Raw genomic sequence first — 15083 nt, forward strand, 5'->3', positions numbered from 1 at the left:
TCTCATAGTGCTTTTATTGGCCTGGCCTGGTCTTGGCTGACTGAACCGTTTAGCCGTATTATTATATACTTACTCGTCTGCGATATACAGTAGTTATCGGTTATATGACGCCCAGCTCATAAGCTCAAAAAACATTCCAATACCAATACAGATTATATACACGAACAGTATGTAAATAAATTTGATTTTGATTTCGTATATCTGCAATTGTCCCTTACTAAATAAATCGGATTAAAGGAGTTTTTTAGTTTCCTACATTGTTAATGCTTAATTAATATTCAAAAATTCCCTATCACCATCGTGTTACATTTTTCAATTGATTGCGCAAAAACTTTCGCATAGCAAGTTTTGCTACATCTTTAATCAGTCATTGCTTGTAAGCTGAAATCACGTTGCGTATAAGCGATATTTACTGTATATACGATATTGATAGCCGAGCTTTCATATGCATATCGCACACAGTCTTACAGCGCAACACGCTTCACGGGAGGGCCGATCCAAAGAACAACAACTAACTACTTCGGCTCCGAAGTCGGGCTTCATTCTGATTTGAATACTGGCACTGGAGAAACAAATATAATACTTATGCATATAAGCAATATGTAGATTTTATAAAAATCTGGTTAGACGAGGAACCAGATTTAAGGTTTGATAAGCACAACCCGCAATGCTTCATAAGCACGAGTTGTCCAGAACATTTTAGGGAAAATACTCTGATTACGATTGAGTAATCTTGTTTGTTTTCGATCTTATAACGATATTCACCAATGCTGATCAACTGCCGATCGGTTTATAATATAATGCGGACAAGCTAGGAAAATAATAGAGTTGTATAACATCAAGAACAGTAAATATGAAAAATCATCGAAATAGGTATAAAAAGGATTCGACAAGTTTTCTTGATCTGATGTGCTGCATTCCCTATTCCTATTTCAAATATATTAACAAAATAACTCCTAAATGATGTATTACACAACAATTTTATGCGCCTAATAATGAATTATAGAATTATCTGAGAATGAATTTAAAATTTGTTTTATAATTTAACTGCATGTGCAGTAAAAAATTTCTAAAACCGCTTTAGTATAATAATTGAGTTATCGACCTAACAAAATTTCCAATTGTCGCCAATCAACATTGATGTAGCTATATCGAATTCGACAGAGGTGCTAAAAATAGTCGCCTGAGAAGTTCTTTTTGATTATGTTTGTCATTTAATTAGCCGCTTTACAAGTATTACAGTCTGGACAGAGATGCACATACATAAGTTACCGGAGAAAGCGCAGCAACGCACTTTGTTTCTGTTTTCGCTAATCCCACACGATCAGTCTCGACCTATAAGACAGCCGACCCAACCAGCCGGCGAGCGAAAGCTTTGTGTCGAACTTTTTGTTGCTGCCTGTTTTGACTATAGTTTCTTGTACTCCCGATATCCAATGGCTAGAAGGGTATGATGGCTTTGTGCAAATACAAATCTGTATCTTTGACATCATATAACATAGTATACATACATATATTTCATTGTCAGGTATAAATATGTATACCATATCTACATATTATTCACCCTCATCAACATACGAGACATCTCTCTGAACACCTAAATTTCAGAGACTACATCAAGAATGTCACTAAAAACTAAATTTTAAAGCTAATCACAAAATTACTAATTTAAACTCTGTTGTATTCTCAAGCAGGTATTTTAAAGTCGCGCACTCTCGACGGTAGCTTTCTTACGTGTTTTTTGTTGAATCTTAAATTTTTGGTCCATTTAAATTCAAATCAATTTAGCGAGCAACAAATTTGGATTCTGCAATACTCAGATTCCGTTAAAATTGTGATAAAAACGTATTGTGCTCATTAACGACCTTATTATATATGTGTGTATATATACATATATATTCGTGATCAGTCACAACAGAGTCAAATTAAAACTTCCATAGCAGACTGATAACTTTGTCTTTTTATATGTCTCTGTGACTTAAATAAATATCGTCGAGTACCAACTTTATCTCACTCTTAGAAAGAATATATAAAAGGTAATCCACCAAAAAAAGTTCCAAAAAATGTAGTGCTGAAAAAGGACGTATACACTACATCGTAATAAATTTGACATTGAATATAATGAAAATCAAATATCCAGGTAGCTGAAACGGTTCAGTTATTTTGAACACACTTCATTTATTATTTTCGACATATCAAGTTTTTGTTTGCATATTGAAGATACTTACATGGACCGGATTTCTCACAGTCGAACACTCTCAACTGTAGCTGTTTTACTTTTTATTGTTGACTTTGGAAAATGAATTTCCTACTTACATATAATCGAGATTCTAAGATGTAAATACCTGCAACAAAATAATGTCCACCAATCTGGACTTACTAAGATTTGTCCAGGAACGATTCCAACCCCAAATTTTCGATTCAAGTCGGTAAAAATATGCGAATTATGTAATAACTCATTATTTATCATTTATTTTTACAAAAATTATATTACAAGAAAAAAAATAGATACTCTTAATATTATACATAATACACAAAAATTGTGCTTATTAATTAATACTGGAAACATACCAAATATGTCATTTACGAAAATTTTAAATGACATTTTATTAAGTGTATTGTTAGTAAACCGAAAATTGTAATAACTAATCTAATCGAATGTTTGTTGAAGATTGGCTTGACTACTTGCGCTTGAACATGTTACTAAGGCGTCGCTTAGGAGGAGAATTCTGCAAGTGGACGAAAGAAATTTGCAAATGTTATGAGAAAAAAATGTGAATTGTGAAAAGTTACACTGCCTGTAGTCATTCGATTATCCTGTTAAACAGCATTTCATTGAGATTAACAATTGACTTGAAAAATTGCATCTATGATGACATGATTAAAGAGTACGAGAACTTGATTGTATGTAGCTTATATAATATCCGTGATCGAAGATCCATTTGATTGGGGAGTTTGTGTATGCGATGTATATATGTATGTATTTGTGGTTGCAGTAAACTGCGGTAAGCGATGGTTCTGAATGTGAAGATGACTGGACTCGATGGTGATGTTAGAATCGATGAAATTATCTATGCTTAATGGAGAGGGGAGATCAGTTGAAATCAATGAGAAATCTCAACCCTATCGCTATTAAGACGACAAGTGCAAGAAGGATTCTGCTCCAAAAGCGTTTGTGCAAACGTAATTCTGGCGACCAGCGCCAGTATGAGTTATTCGTAGTCGACGTCTCAACATTAAAAGTAATGGCTGCATTAGGCAATGTTCGGGGCAACAACATAAATTGCGTCTCAGATTCTATCTCAGATTGCGTCTCAGATTCTGTCTGAGATTCCATCTTAGGTTCCACCTCAGATACCATCTCAGTTTCATCCATGTCGTCGAGAAAAAGATTGGCAAACAAACACGTCACATCCACAACCGAATAGTTACGATTGTGCTCGGCAATGCAGTTAGCGTTGTTATCATTATCGTTATGCTCACTTAGGGTCGACATTGTGTTCTCTTCCTGCGAATCATCTGCTTTATCATAAAGTTCTAGTTGACGCTCCTGATCAAAACGTCCAAAGCGTTTTTCTCGAATTTTCCTTTGCAGCTCCAGACGTCGATAGGCCACAGTCGCTTTTGTAAGCGATGGCTTGATGCGTGATCTGCCCTTGGCAAAGATGTTCCCATGCAGGCAAAATGTAACTCTCGGCTTCTCCATACATTTGTCTTGGCTTGCGACATTGTTGCTTTGAATAGATGCAGCGCTGCTGCTGTCTGCACTGCTTGTAGACACTAAACGGCGGCGTCGCCGGTTGGTCGATGCAAGCAGCTCGGCATTGGACAAATGTGGTGTGCCATTCGCATTCTGATGGTGTTCCGATGCTGAGTTGGCATCATCATGTAAGATCAAACGCTGGCGGTCATAGTTCAATTGTCGTTTAACGTTTCTGGGCGTTGATGTGCAAAAACGGCCATCGGAACCAGATGCAAGATGCAGTTTTCGGCTTTGCACAGTCCATAACTGGCGATGTTGAGGCTGCTGCTGTAAACGATATAAGCTTTGCTTTAAATCGAAGATTGTGGTCCTAACCACATACAATCACAAGGACAACAACGAGAACGAGGACAACGACTGACGACAGGCAGATTACAATAGGCAATATATCATATAGTATATAAGAGTTATTTACACAGAATAGCAAAACAAATTCAAATTGAGATTTGCTGGTTACAAACTTACCTCATCGCGGGGCAAGAAATTACCACCACCGCCACCGCCACCGCCACCTACACCGCTGCCACCGCCTGTCCCACTTGTGCTGCTGCTGCCCATGCTGAAGCGTGAGGCAAACATTTTGAAGCGCGCCGGCGTTTTGGCCGTGCCATTTTCATACGTTTCGCGTAATACTTCGCGCGGCGGTTCGGAGCTGCCAAAAGACATGCGGCCACCATTTTTACTGGGCGTTGGAGGACCCGGACGTTTGTAATGTGTGCCTATGGACTTTTTGCGCGCATTGGCACCGCCACCATTGCCTGTTAGCAGTGCACTCATACTATCATCCAGGCTGAGTTGACAGTCCTATAACAAATAAAAGCACATCACATACGTTTTAATCTAAATTACTTCACTATAACATCACATCATTAACTATATATATTACAAATACTCCACTCATACTCATTTTAGAATGTTATGTAGTGCACATTACTGAAAATTCTAGCCTAATTAAGTAAATAGTATTTTAATGTCTAATAGCAGTAGTAGTAATCTCTTATGCAATGGAAAACAAAGCCTACAGATTAACAAGGGTTTCAAATCAATCACATTTGGTTTGTTTGACAAATTTTATAACGAGAACATATATAATAAAGAAAGTTAATAATTTCTTGATTTCTAAACAAAAATTAATTGTGATCCTTGCCAAGTTCACCCAATTTGCGACAAAAGTAAAATTAACCCGAAAAATTCTCCTTTGCTTCTCTGTGAGTCTGTCTTGAAATGCAGCGATTGCTTTGAATCGAATCAACCCGCAGTATCTGTTATTGATGGACGTTATTTTCAACAACTCTTAGAGCTATTTAGATGTATATCAGTAAGGCTTACTTTGAGATCATCTTCCTGAACGCCTACGTCGTATTGTGCCGCATACGTGCTCTTCAAATGCGGCGGCTGCAATGAATTACGATATTGTAGTTCCTCAGTGCTGTGTAGGAGTAAAAACGAAAAAGATATAAGTATTTACTATGATTATAGAATAAATGAATAGCTGCTTACGTGATATTTGGCACACGACCCGTCTTTAGATCTGTCAAATACGTATTGTTGAAGACCTCCCCTTCTTCGTCCTCCATAGTCAGATTACTACCCAAATTAGCAGAAGGCGCACTTGGACGTTTAAATGGTTGCCATTCCTCGCTTGCCGCTTGCTGTGCTTCTTGCAAGTGACGCAACTTTGTACTCAGCAAAGCCTCTTGTTTCTGCTGATCCAAAATCTTTTCATTAAGACGCACAATTTGATTGGAAAGCTTCCTCGTATGTTCCTCATACTTGGCATTCTAGAAGGCGAAACAAACATAGAATTATACAATTTGAAGAGTTGTGGAAAGCTGTTAAAAATATGACTTACCTGAGCAGTCACTTTTTCCAGTTCGGCCTTCACACCGGCTGTATCACTCTCCTGTTTCTCCTTCATCCGTGTCACCTCCGCCATGTAGAGTGTGCGCTATAGTTGTCAAGATTGTGTTGGGTTGTAAACACGACAGAGAAACACACACGTTAAGTGCGTTAGTTAAGAGCAGTTGAGTGAGTGGGTGGTGAATGAAGTGGAAGTGAAATGTAAGTGAATGAGAAGCGAACAACAAATGTTAACAAATAACACCAAGGACAATAACAAACACGGAACTGGCATTAAACATTTACCTAATATCTGTTTGGCAATGTCTCGCTTCGCACGTTACTCAGAAGAATTAAACTAGGAAAATAAATTGCCCCGCAATTGATTTATTTTGAAACTACTCTTTACATGGGAATTAAATTAATAACGCAATAATTAACAATACAAAAAAAAATAATAATAATAATTTCTTCTAAATGATTTCTTCTGCTCTCTCTTTCTCTTAAAATTCTATCGGTTTTCGAGTAATCAATTTAATATCAACATTGTTGTTCAATAGTATTATATAAGCCATGGCGATCAACATCATCAACATTAACAAAGAACTAAAACAAGCATTTTGGCACGATCCACCGATTCGTGAAGTTTTTGTAACTTGTTCATCGAAGTTTAATTTTGAGTCTGTGCAAGATTGTTGTGTGTGTTGTTTTTCTGATTTGATGACATTCTGCCAACAATTTGTGGCTTCAAGACATTGAGACTTGCAGTATTCAATGAAAGTTTGTTTATTAGATGTGCATGTGGAGGAATTTGGTGATAGTGACTGATTAAGGCGGCGCAATAGAGGAAGAAAAGAGGGGAAAAAGGGAAGGATATTGTTTTAAATACGATAAGATAAATGTATTGCATTGTCTATTTTATGTATTCAAATTGATCGAATTGCAACAAATGTGTACGTTAAGGATCGCATAAGCTGACTTGTCGGAAATCTACACTCCATCAATTAAAAAATTAGATTTGAAAAAGAACCTACGCCAAAGCCACTAATCCGAGTATAGTCCCCTTGATAGGTATTTGAGAGAAGTTGCTGTGTTCTATTGAAATTGATTAAAGCTCAACTCGACTCCAACAACAGACAGTCTTATGTATAAAGAAGATGGCATAAGTCGAGAGTAGTCAACATTGAAATACCCTTCCAATAATCTAAATATATAAACCATTCTCACAAAAGAGAAAAAAAGGGCTGAAAATGAACAAACTACAAAGTAAGAAAATAGATGAACTGGACAAGCTAATTTTATGCTAAAAATTATAGATTTTATTATAAATTATTACACCTAAGGAAATGACATTAAAGTGCGAAAAAACCTTATTACGGTTAATAGTTCTTTATTGTTATACCCGCTACGCATTAAACATCTTGCAACCGAGTTGGTGATCGGATAAATGAATTTACGTTAGTTGAAGCAACATCACTTCATATTATAATAATTACTAATTCTATTAATTAACAAGTAAGAAAGCTACAGTCGAGTGTGCTGGTCTGTGAGATACTCGCTACCCATTTCGAATAAAAGCAAAACAAAACGGGGCGGTATTCTTCTTCAAAATATACCAAATTAACATAATGAAAAATACGGAATGTATACCAAAGGTTCTATTTGGTATACGGACAGACGGGCATGGCTATATCGCCCCGACGCTGATCAAGAATAGAAATACTTTATAGGGTCTGAGATGCCTCCTTTTGCCTACTACATACATTTCTTAGAGACACAAAGCTATAATACCCTTATACCCTATGGGTAGTGGGTATAATAATAAAGTGAAGTTTTGAAACATTGACTTTAACTTTAAATTTTCAACATTGAGTTTAAGTATCCAACTTTAAAAGGAGTTATCTACGACTACACAAAACATATACGTTACACTAGCAAGCGAGCAAGCAATCTTAACGGATCTACTACAGTCGAAAAGTGTTTTACAATGTTTATTAATTTGACGTGACATTTATTATGAATACTTATGTATATCGTTAAAATTCATATTTGGTTTTTAGTTAGTTATTTTTGTAAGTAACAAATTTACAAAACGTAATTCATCTAAATCGCCTAGTTTATTTAACGCCACCATACCATAAAGAACGGAAGTATAAAATAAGCACCGCAGAGTACAAATCTACTTACCATTTTTGTCTTCATTTTGTCTAATTTGCCTTCCATTTCCAGACGCTGGTCTTTCAACTTCTGCTCAAAGCGTCCAATCTCATCTTTGGAATCACGATACTTTGCCTGCAGTATCTGGCAATCAAGTTCCAGCTGCTGCCTCTTAGCATTTTCTTGCGTCATTTGCTCCCTTGTCTTTTGCAATGTCTCGCGGCTGATTCGAATTTCAGCAAGTCCGGCATCCAGTTCGTTCTGAACATTTTTGTGTGCTTGTCGAGTGTGATCAAGTTCCTTCATAGCTTCAGATAATTGCAGCTCAACAACACGCAACTTATTTTGCGTATTTGCATCGATTTGGCTAGAGAATGGATTGTTATCCTTCTCGAAAGAAGTCTGAGCACTACAATCTACTTTTGGTTTTGCACACAATGTGTCTGAAGTGTTAACGCCAACATCTTTGAGACAAAGTTTAACTTCTTCGTCTTTTTGTTTTGAAGCGCTTTCAATACCATTGGTTCGATGCTCAGCCTCCTGACTAAGTCGAAGCTTTTCCTGTTCAGTAATTTTTAATTGTTGCTCAAGTTCGATTCGCTTCATTTCCAAGTTTTCGCAAGTTTTCTCGAGCTCAATCATTCGATCGTGTTTGGCAACACGCTCTGCCTCATCTGAACAACGTTGATGCTCCAAATTAATCAATTTGTCCTCAGCACGTTTTACACGCTCTTTATTCTGCCGTAATTCAACCTGCAGGCTTTCCTTCTCATGTTGTAATGTTCGAAGTAGATCCCATTGCTCGTCCTGGCCGACCTTCGCTTGATTAATCTCTCTTTGCTTTTTGGATAAGACAGCTTGATGTTCGCCAAGCTTTACGGCCATTTTCTCCAAACGCTTGGTGGTGAGATCAAGTTGCGTCTTAATTTTCTCCAGTTCCTCCTCCTTTTTGGCAAGTGTATCCTTAATATCTTTTTCGCCAACGAAATGCTTCGCTTCTAAATGCTTTATTTGATTTTCTAAACGCTCACATTTCTTTCGTTCAACGTCCAGTAATTTGCGATCATCCAACAATTGTTCATCACGTTGCTCCAACTTTTTCAACCTTTCTGTCAATTGCTGTTGTAAGTCGGTGATCTTCTTTTCCGATTCCTCCAATTGTCGTCTCTGATCTTCGGATTTCTGCTTAAGATCTCCTTCTTGTTTCTTAAGTTGTGTTTCTAAACGCTCACATTTATTTCTTTCATCATCCAGTAATTTGCAATCATTCAACAATTGTTCATCATGATGTGCCAACTTATCTCTCGCTTCTTTCAATTGCTGTTGTAAGTCTGAGATCTTCTCTTCTGATTCTTCCAATTGTTGTTTCTGTTCATCGGATTTCTGCTTAAGATCTTCGTGTTTCTTAAGTTCACATTCCAAATGTTCACATTTCTTTTGTTCAACGTTCAGTAATTTACGATCATGCAGCAATTGTTCATCACGTTGCTCCAACTTTTTCATTCCTTCCGTCAACTGAAGTTGTATGTCGGTGATCTTCTTTTCCGATTCTAATATTTGATTTTTCTGATCATCGGAATTCTGCTTAAGATCTTCTTCTTGTTTCTTAAGTTGTGTTTCTAAACGCTCACATTTATTTCTTTCATCGTCCAGTAATTTGCGATCATCCAACAATTGTTCATCATAATGCGCCAACTTATCTCTCGCTTCTTTCAATTGCTGTTGTAAGTCTGAGATCTTCTCTTCTGATTCTTCCAATTGTTGTTTCTGTTCATCGGATTTCTGCTTAAGATCTTCGTGTTTCTTAAGTTCACATTCCAAATGTTCACATTTCTTTTGTTCAACGTCTAGTAATTTACGATCATGCAGCAATTGTTCATCACGTTGCTCCAACTTTTTCAACCTTTCTGTCAATTGCTGTTGTAAGTCGGCGATCTTCTTTTCCGCTTCCTCCAACTGTTGTCTCTGATCTTCCGATTTATGCTTAAGATCGTCTTCTTGTTTCTTAAGTTGTGTTTCTAAACGCTCACATTTATTTCTTTCATAGTCCAGTAATTTGCGATCATCCAACAATTGTTCATCATGCTGTGCCAACTTATCTCTAGCTTCTTTCGATTGCTGTTGTAGGTCTGCGATCTTCTTTTCTGATTCTTCCAATTGTTGTTTCTGTTCATCGGATTTCTGTTTAAGATCTTCTTCTTGTTTCTTAAGTTGTATTTCTAAACGCTCACATTTATTTCTTTGATCGTCCAGTAATTTGCGATCATCCAACAATTGTTCATCACGTAACTTTAACTTTTTCAAGCCTTCTGCCAATTGCTGTTGTAAGTCTGCGATCTTCTTTTCTGATTCTTCCAATTGTTGTTTCTGTTCATCGGATTTATGCTTAAGATCCTCGTGTTTCTTAAGTTCATATTCCAAATGTTCACATTTCTTTCGTTCAACGTCCAGTAATTTACGATCCTGCAGCAATTGTTCATCTCGTTGCTCCAACTTTTTCATCCCTTCCGTCAACTGATTTTGTAAGTCAGTGATCTTCTTTTCCGATTCTAACAATTGTTTTTTCTGATCATCGGAATTCTGCATAAGATCTTCTTCTTGTTTCTTAAGTTTTGTTTCTAAACGCTCACATATATTTCTTTGATCGTCCAATAATTTGCGATCATGCAGCAATTGTTCATCACGTAGCTTTAACTTTTTCAAGCCTTCTGTCAATTGCTGTTGTAAGTCGGTGATCTTCTTTTCTGATTCCTCCAATTGTTGTTTCTGTTCATCAGATTTCTGCTTAAGATCTTCTTCTTGTTCCTGAAGTTGTATTTCTAAACGCTCACATTTATTTCTTTGATCATCCAATAATTTGTGATCATCCAGCAATTGTTCATCACGTAGCTTTAACTTTTTCAAACCTTCTTTCAATTGCTGTTGTAAGTCAGTGATCTTCTTTTCCGATTCTTTCAATTGTTGTCTCTGGATGTCACTTTGTTGCTTAAGTTCTCGTTCATGTTTCATCTCGTACTCGGTAATTTTTATGTTATTTACATGTATTTCATTTTCTAGTTGTGCTTGCTTTATCTTGGCAGTGCTGAGTTCTTTTTCTACTTGAGTCTGCTCCATTTTCTGGTTTTCAAGTTCTTGCCTGGCGAGATCCAGTTGTTGTTGAAGCAACATTTGTTCACTCCTATACTTATTTGTTATTTCAGCAATTGCTTTAGCCTCCTGCTCCATCTGTATTTCCTTCTCTCGAATTATTGAAAGTTTTTGATCTAGAATTATCTGCTCAAACTTCTGGCAATTTTTTCTGGAGTTCTCCAGATCTTGTTGTAGCTCTTTTAATTGTTTTTGAAAGTCATTCACTTTGGTTTGTAGTTCCTCTTGCACTTGTAATTTGCTTGACTTAACAGCCAGTAAATCTTGTTCCAGCTGTTCATGCTTCTGCTTGTGTGTTTGGGATTGTGTCTCTAGATCACGCTCCAGCTCAGCAATTTGTATACCGAACTGTTTCGAGCGCTCCAATTCGGTGTTGAGACGCATCTGAATCTCTTTTTCATCTTGCAGCATTTTATCAGTGGTACTCTTTAAATTGGCCTGACTCGCTGTCAATTCACAATTTAATTTTTCTACATCGCTTTTCAAATTTTGTATGTAATTATTATTATCGATATTCTGTTGCTGCATTGTGTTATATTGAGATTGCAATTCATTAGCCCGTTGGTGCTCTTGCTCCATATTAACAGTCAATTGTTCCATACGTTGCTCAATAATAAACAGCATGTGCGATTGTGATTTTTCAGCAGTCTTCTCAGGTGTCGACTCCTTAGACTTTTCTAATTTATATTTAAATATGAGCTGCAAAAGTTGACTTTCAATACGTTCCTTTTCCTGCGAATTCAGTTCAAGCACAGAACGCAGCTGATCATTCTCCAATTCCTTTTCACGTAACTGTTTGTCTATTACGGAGGATGCTAAATTTTCTGGAGTCGTATTCATGCTGCTTTGCAATTGTGAAGTATCTAATAGATCCGACGAAGCATTCAGCACTTCACGTCCATTTTGTAGTTCATTGCGGGCCTCTTGAAGACACCGCTCTAACTCCAGTTTGTCGTGCGCAAGATGCTCCATTTCGTCGCCCCTTTCACTTAGCAATTGCTCCGAACTATTTAGACGCTGTTCAAGTTCGTTGATGCGATCCATACACACAAGCACTTGTTTCTCGGACACCTTAAACTGAGCATAGAAAAAATATATGAATTTGTTTATCAACTTGACAATTAATCTCAGTTTCCATTTAAAAATATTGAAAGTCCCCTTTCACATTACTAAGTGTACATCGAATAATTCATATTTTAATTAAAGGCACAAAAGGATCAGAGGCGGATTAACAAGATCTATAAAATGTCCCGAGAAAGGACGTGCAACTATTGTGTTAATATAGGAGTATATTACACTCAGTGTGTATCCGAAAAATCGTATGCTTACCTTCCCGACCAGCTTGTCATGTTCGGCTCTCAGCTCTTGCAACTGTTCGCTTTTCTCGGAAAGTATCTTTTCTTTCTTGCTAAGCTCATTCATCAAACGTCGTTTCATCTGTAATGCAGGTAAAAGTAAAGTTTTAATTCTGGTTTTGCCGTAGGTCACAGCAAATGGTATTGCTGGATTAAGAATTACATTGTCAAACTCATTGGTCGCATAGTTATGCTCATCTTCGTTATCGTTTGCTAGTGTCGCCTTCAGCATTAATAGTTGTTTCTTTTGCTCTGCGTTCTCTATAATGATATACAAATATTTGATATTAGTAATATTTACGCACTGATATACACATGTGGTACTTGCCTCTAGTAAGTTTTTTAATCAGACTCTCAGTTTCCAGAACTTGCTCTTCTAAGACAGTTTTTTCGTACCTCTCTGTTTCAAGTTGAGCCTGTGAGAGACAAATGTCATTGTAGGGATACGATTAATATGAGATTATATATATTATAATGCAGACACAAGTGTATAAACATAATGTGCACTACCATATAATATGTTCGGTATTTCCAAAGGTCACGTAATTGTATTTGCAATATAAGGATAACTGTATAAAAATGACATATTCGCAAATGTTTTAAATGTCTTCATTTTAATACAGTTGATACTGTCAATAACTTATCATTCTTTTTTAAACAGGAATTAAAAATAATAAACAGTATTTTACGATCGGTACTCCAGCCAAATATATATGATGGTCATAAAAACATATGTTGAAAATAACTTGTGCAATAAAACCATCGCGACAGAAAAGATCTAAATCCCAGACAAGTAATAAACAAATTTGAAAATGGCAGTAGCGAAATCATTGAGCAAGAAATAATATTCAAAGTGCATTATTTTTATTGCTTTATGACTTGAGCCGAAAAGTATTGATCTTTGTAAATTCGTTCGGTTCGGCTTGCTTCGAAATATCCACCACACATAGGCCACAAACGACAGGCAATAAAGGTTGGCAACCGGAAAAACAGAAACCAATGAGCGACTAATGGCAAACCTGACAAAAACTAGACTTAATGGCGTTATGGAGGCAAAAGGGAAAAAGGCCGCTCAACAACGTACTATATTACAAAAAGGGGTTCAATTTAACTTACTCGCAATCCAAATAATTCTCGCGTCCGCTGATCAAGTAACTCAGTTTTCGGAGTTGCCGGAGCACACATTTGGATTTCGTTCATTGTGCTGCGGCGCTCTCGCTGCAGCAGCAACGCGGATGAGTTCTCCATCGTCGCACTAACTATTGAAGACGAATCCTTGTTGTTGCTGCTGTCCGCAAGCGATATAGATAAACAGTTTGTGACATCCCTTGGCAATGGTGTAATGCTGGTGATGGACGAACTGCAATTACCATTGCGATGCATAGTTAAACGATCCGGTGTTGAGCTCTGTGGAACTAGAGGAACTAGAAAACTGTCCTCATCAATGTCATTCTGTATTTGGATATTGACAATGGTCTGCTGCAGGCAATCGCGTGTCAGCTGCAATCCATCTACAGTCTGCTTAAAAAACTCCGCGATACATTGCTGAACAGTCTCTGGTAAATTTTTACAGATATTATGAAAGTATTTGTTGGGCTTCTGAACGCAAGTATAATGCATTAACAGTGTATAAACATAAACATAATCTGTCGTTGCTACTCGGCCTTCGCCATCGAATATGGGTGTGAAATCTGCATAGATATCTGCAAATTGCATTGATAATTGAATATGAGTTTAGAGTAAAATAATGGGGTCCGCACACAATCCACAAACCTTTTAGAAATATTTGTAGAGGTTCCAAACATGATGAATTTTGACCAGGTTCAAAATTAGCGTACTGCTCATAGATGGCATAAAAGGCTTCAATATCTGACTCTTCTAGAGATGTGATATTCTCAATGAAATGGCACTCGTTCACCTTTCAAATACATAGCAAATTTGTATTCAGTTTTCAGAAATTGATTTGACTCTAAGTAAAATTTACCCATTTCAGGAGCAACTTCTTCCAAGCACGAGGCTCCATTTTTTTTACACACAAAACAACAAAAAAAAAAAAATTATACAAAGGACGCGTAAGATTTCCTGTGGACTTCACTATATTCGACAATGCACTTGTTTCATAATGTTCACAATTATTTGTCTTTTTTGACAAAAAAAAGTCCAAAATTGCAGAAAGCTACACACGCATTTACAACACACAACAGAACAAATCCACGTTAATTTTGAAATAGCATAACCTTATGCCTACAAAATAAGCGGGCTTGCTACGATTGCGATAAATTTCTTTGCATCAAACTCAATTTGGTCACAGGGATGCATTCGGCATCGTTTTCACCACTGACGCATCCTTCAACGCATCAGTTCTGATGCAACACATAAAATCATCAATATGTACAACATAATTAACTCATAACATTATAAATAAAGAAATTGAAAAATATTGCATTGCATTTAATAATTTCGATGTATTTAATCAAAAAACTCAGAATCTACTCCTATATATTAGTATGTTCATCTTAACGTTTGTGCCAAACTACATCAGTTTCTTCTTCCTCGAGACAGATTCAGCAAAAGACAGTAAACGATTTTCGAAATTGGAAGTTGAGTCCAAAAATACGAGTATCTACAGTAGCGATATATCGATGATAACGAAATATTAAATTTATCGATATACTGGGTGACCATTTTCAAGTGTTTGGATGTAGCGTAAACATGAATTTATTGCAAAGTGTTATTTAATATTCATTAAATAATTAATATAATACTTCTTAATAAACAATTTCTAAAAACTATAATATTACCATGGATAATAAATCGATAGC

The 15083-nt window shown here is 36.6% G+C and overlaps 1 protein-coding gene across 6 annotated transcripts; it reads right to left on the bottom strand.

Moving 5' to 3' along the window:
• Window positions 1-2501: 2501 nt before the first annotated feature.
• LOC117564280 (trichohyalin) lies at window positions 2502-14522 on the bottom strand. 6 transcript variants are annotated; one of them, XR_004571832.2, is made up of 13 exons: window positions 14246-14519; window positions 14035-14179; window positions 13378-13964; window positions 12590-12677; window positions 12425-12522; window positions 12236-12343; window positions 7790-11983; window positions 5616-5711; window positions 5264-5544; window positions 5093-5192; window positions 4229-4567; window positions 2794-4030; window positions 2713-2729 (listed from the first exon to the last, which is right to left on the bottom strand). XR_004571832.2 is itself a non-coding variant. In XM_034244508.2 (12 exons), the coding sequence occupies exons 1-12, from the start codon at window positions 14282-14284 to the stop codon at window positions 3095-3097; spliced, it is 7008 nt and encodes a 2335-aa protein (XP_034100399.1). In that variant the 5' UTR covers window positions 14285-14520; the 3' UTR covers window positions 2502-3094. The 6 variants fall into 6 exon arrangements, 5 of the variants coding, with proteins under 5 accessions (XP_034100399.1, XP_034099277.1, XP_034101195.1 ...); XM_034244508.2 differs by having other exon boundaries at window positions 2502-4027; window positions 14246-14520; XM_034243386.2 differs by having other exon boundaries at window positions 2503-4030.
• Between the last annotated feature and the right edge of the window lie 561 nt (window positions 14523-15083).

This window comes from Drosophila albomicans, chromosome X (genome assembly GCF_009650485.2).
Source record: "Drosophila albomicans strain 15112-1751.03 chromosome X, ASM965048v2, whole genome shotgun sequence".
NCBI lineage: Eukaryota > Metazoa > Arthropoda > Insecta > Diptera > Drosophilidae > Drosophila > Drosophila albomicans.

Coding starts and splice junctions, on each gene's coding strand:
- LOC117564280 (XM_034243386.2), bottom strand. CDS start 14,284: ATGGAGCCTCGTGCTTGGAAGAAGTTGCTCCTGAAATGG. Junction 11,984..12,235: donor ATGACAAGCTGGTCGGGAAG/GTAAGCATACGA, acceptor TTCTATGCTCAG/TTTAAGGTGTCCGAGAAACA. Junction 5,545..5,615: donor TGGAAAAAGTGACTGCTCAG/GTAAGTCATATT, acceptor TTCGCCTTCTAG/AATGCCAAGTATGAGGAACA.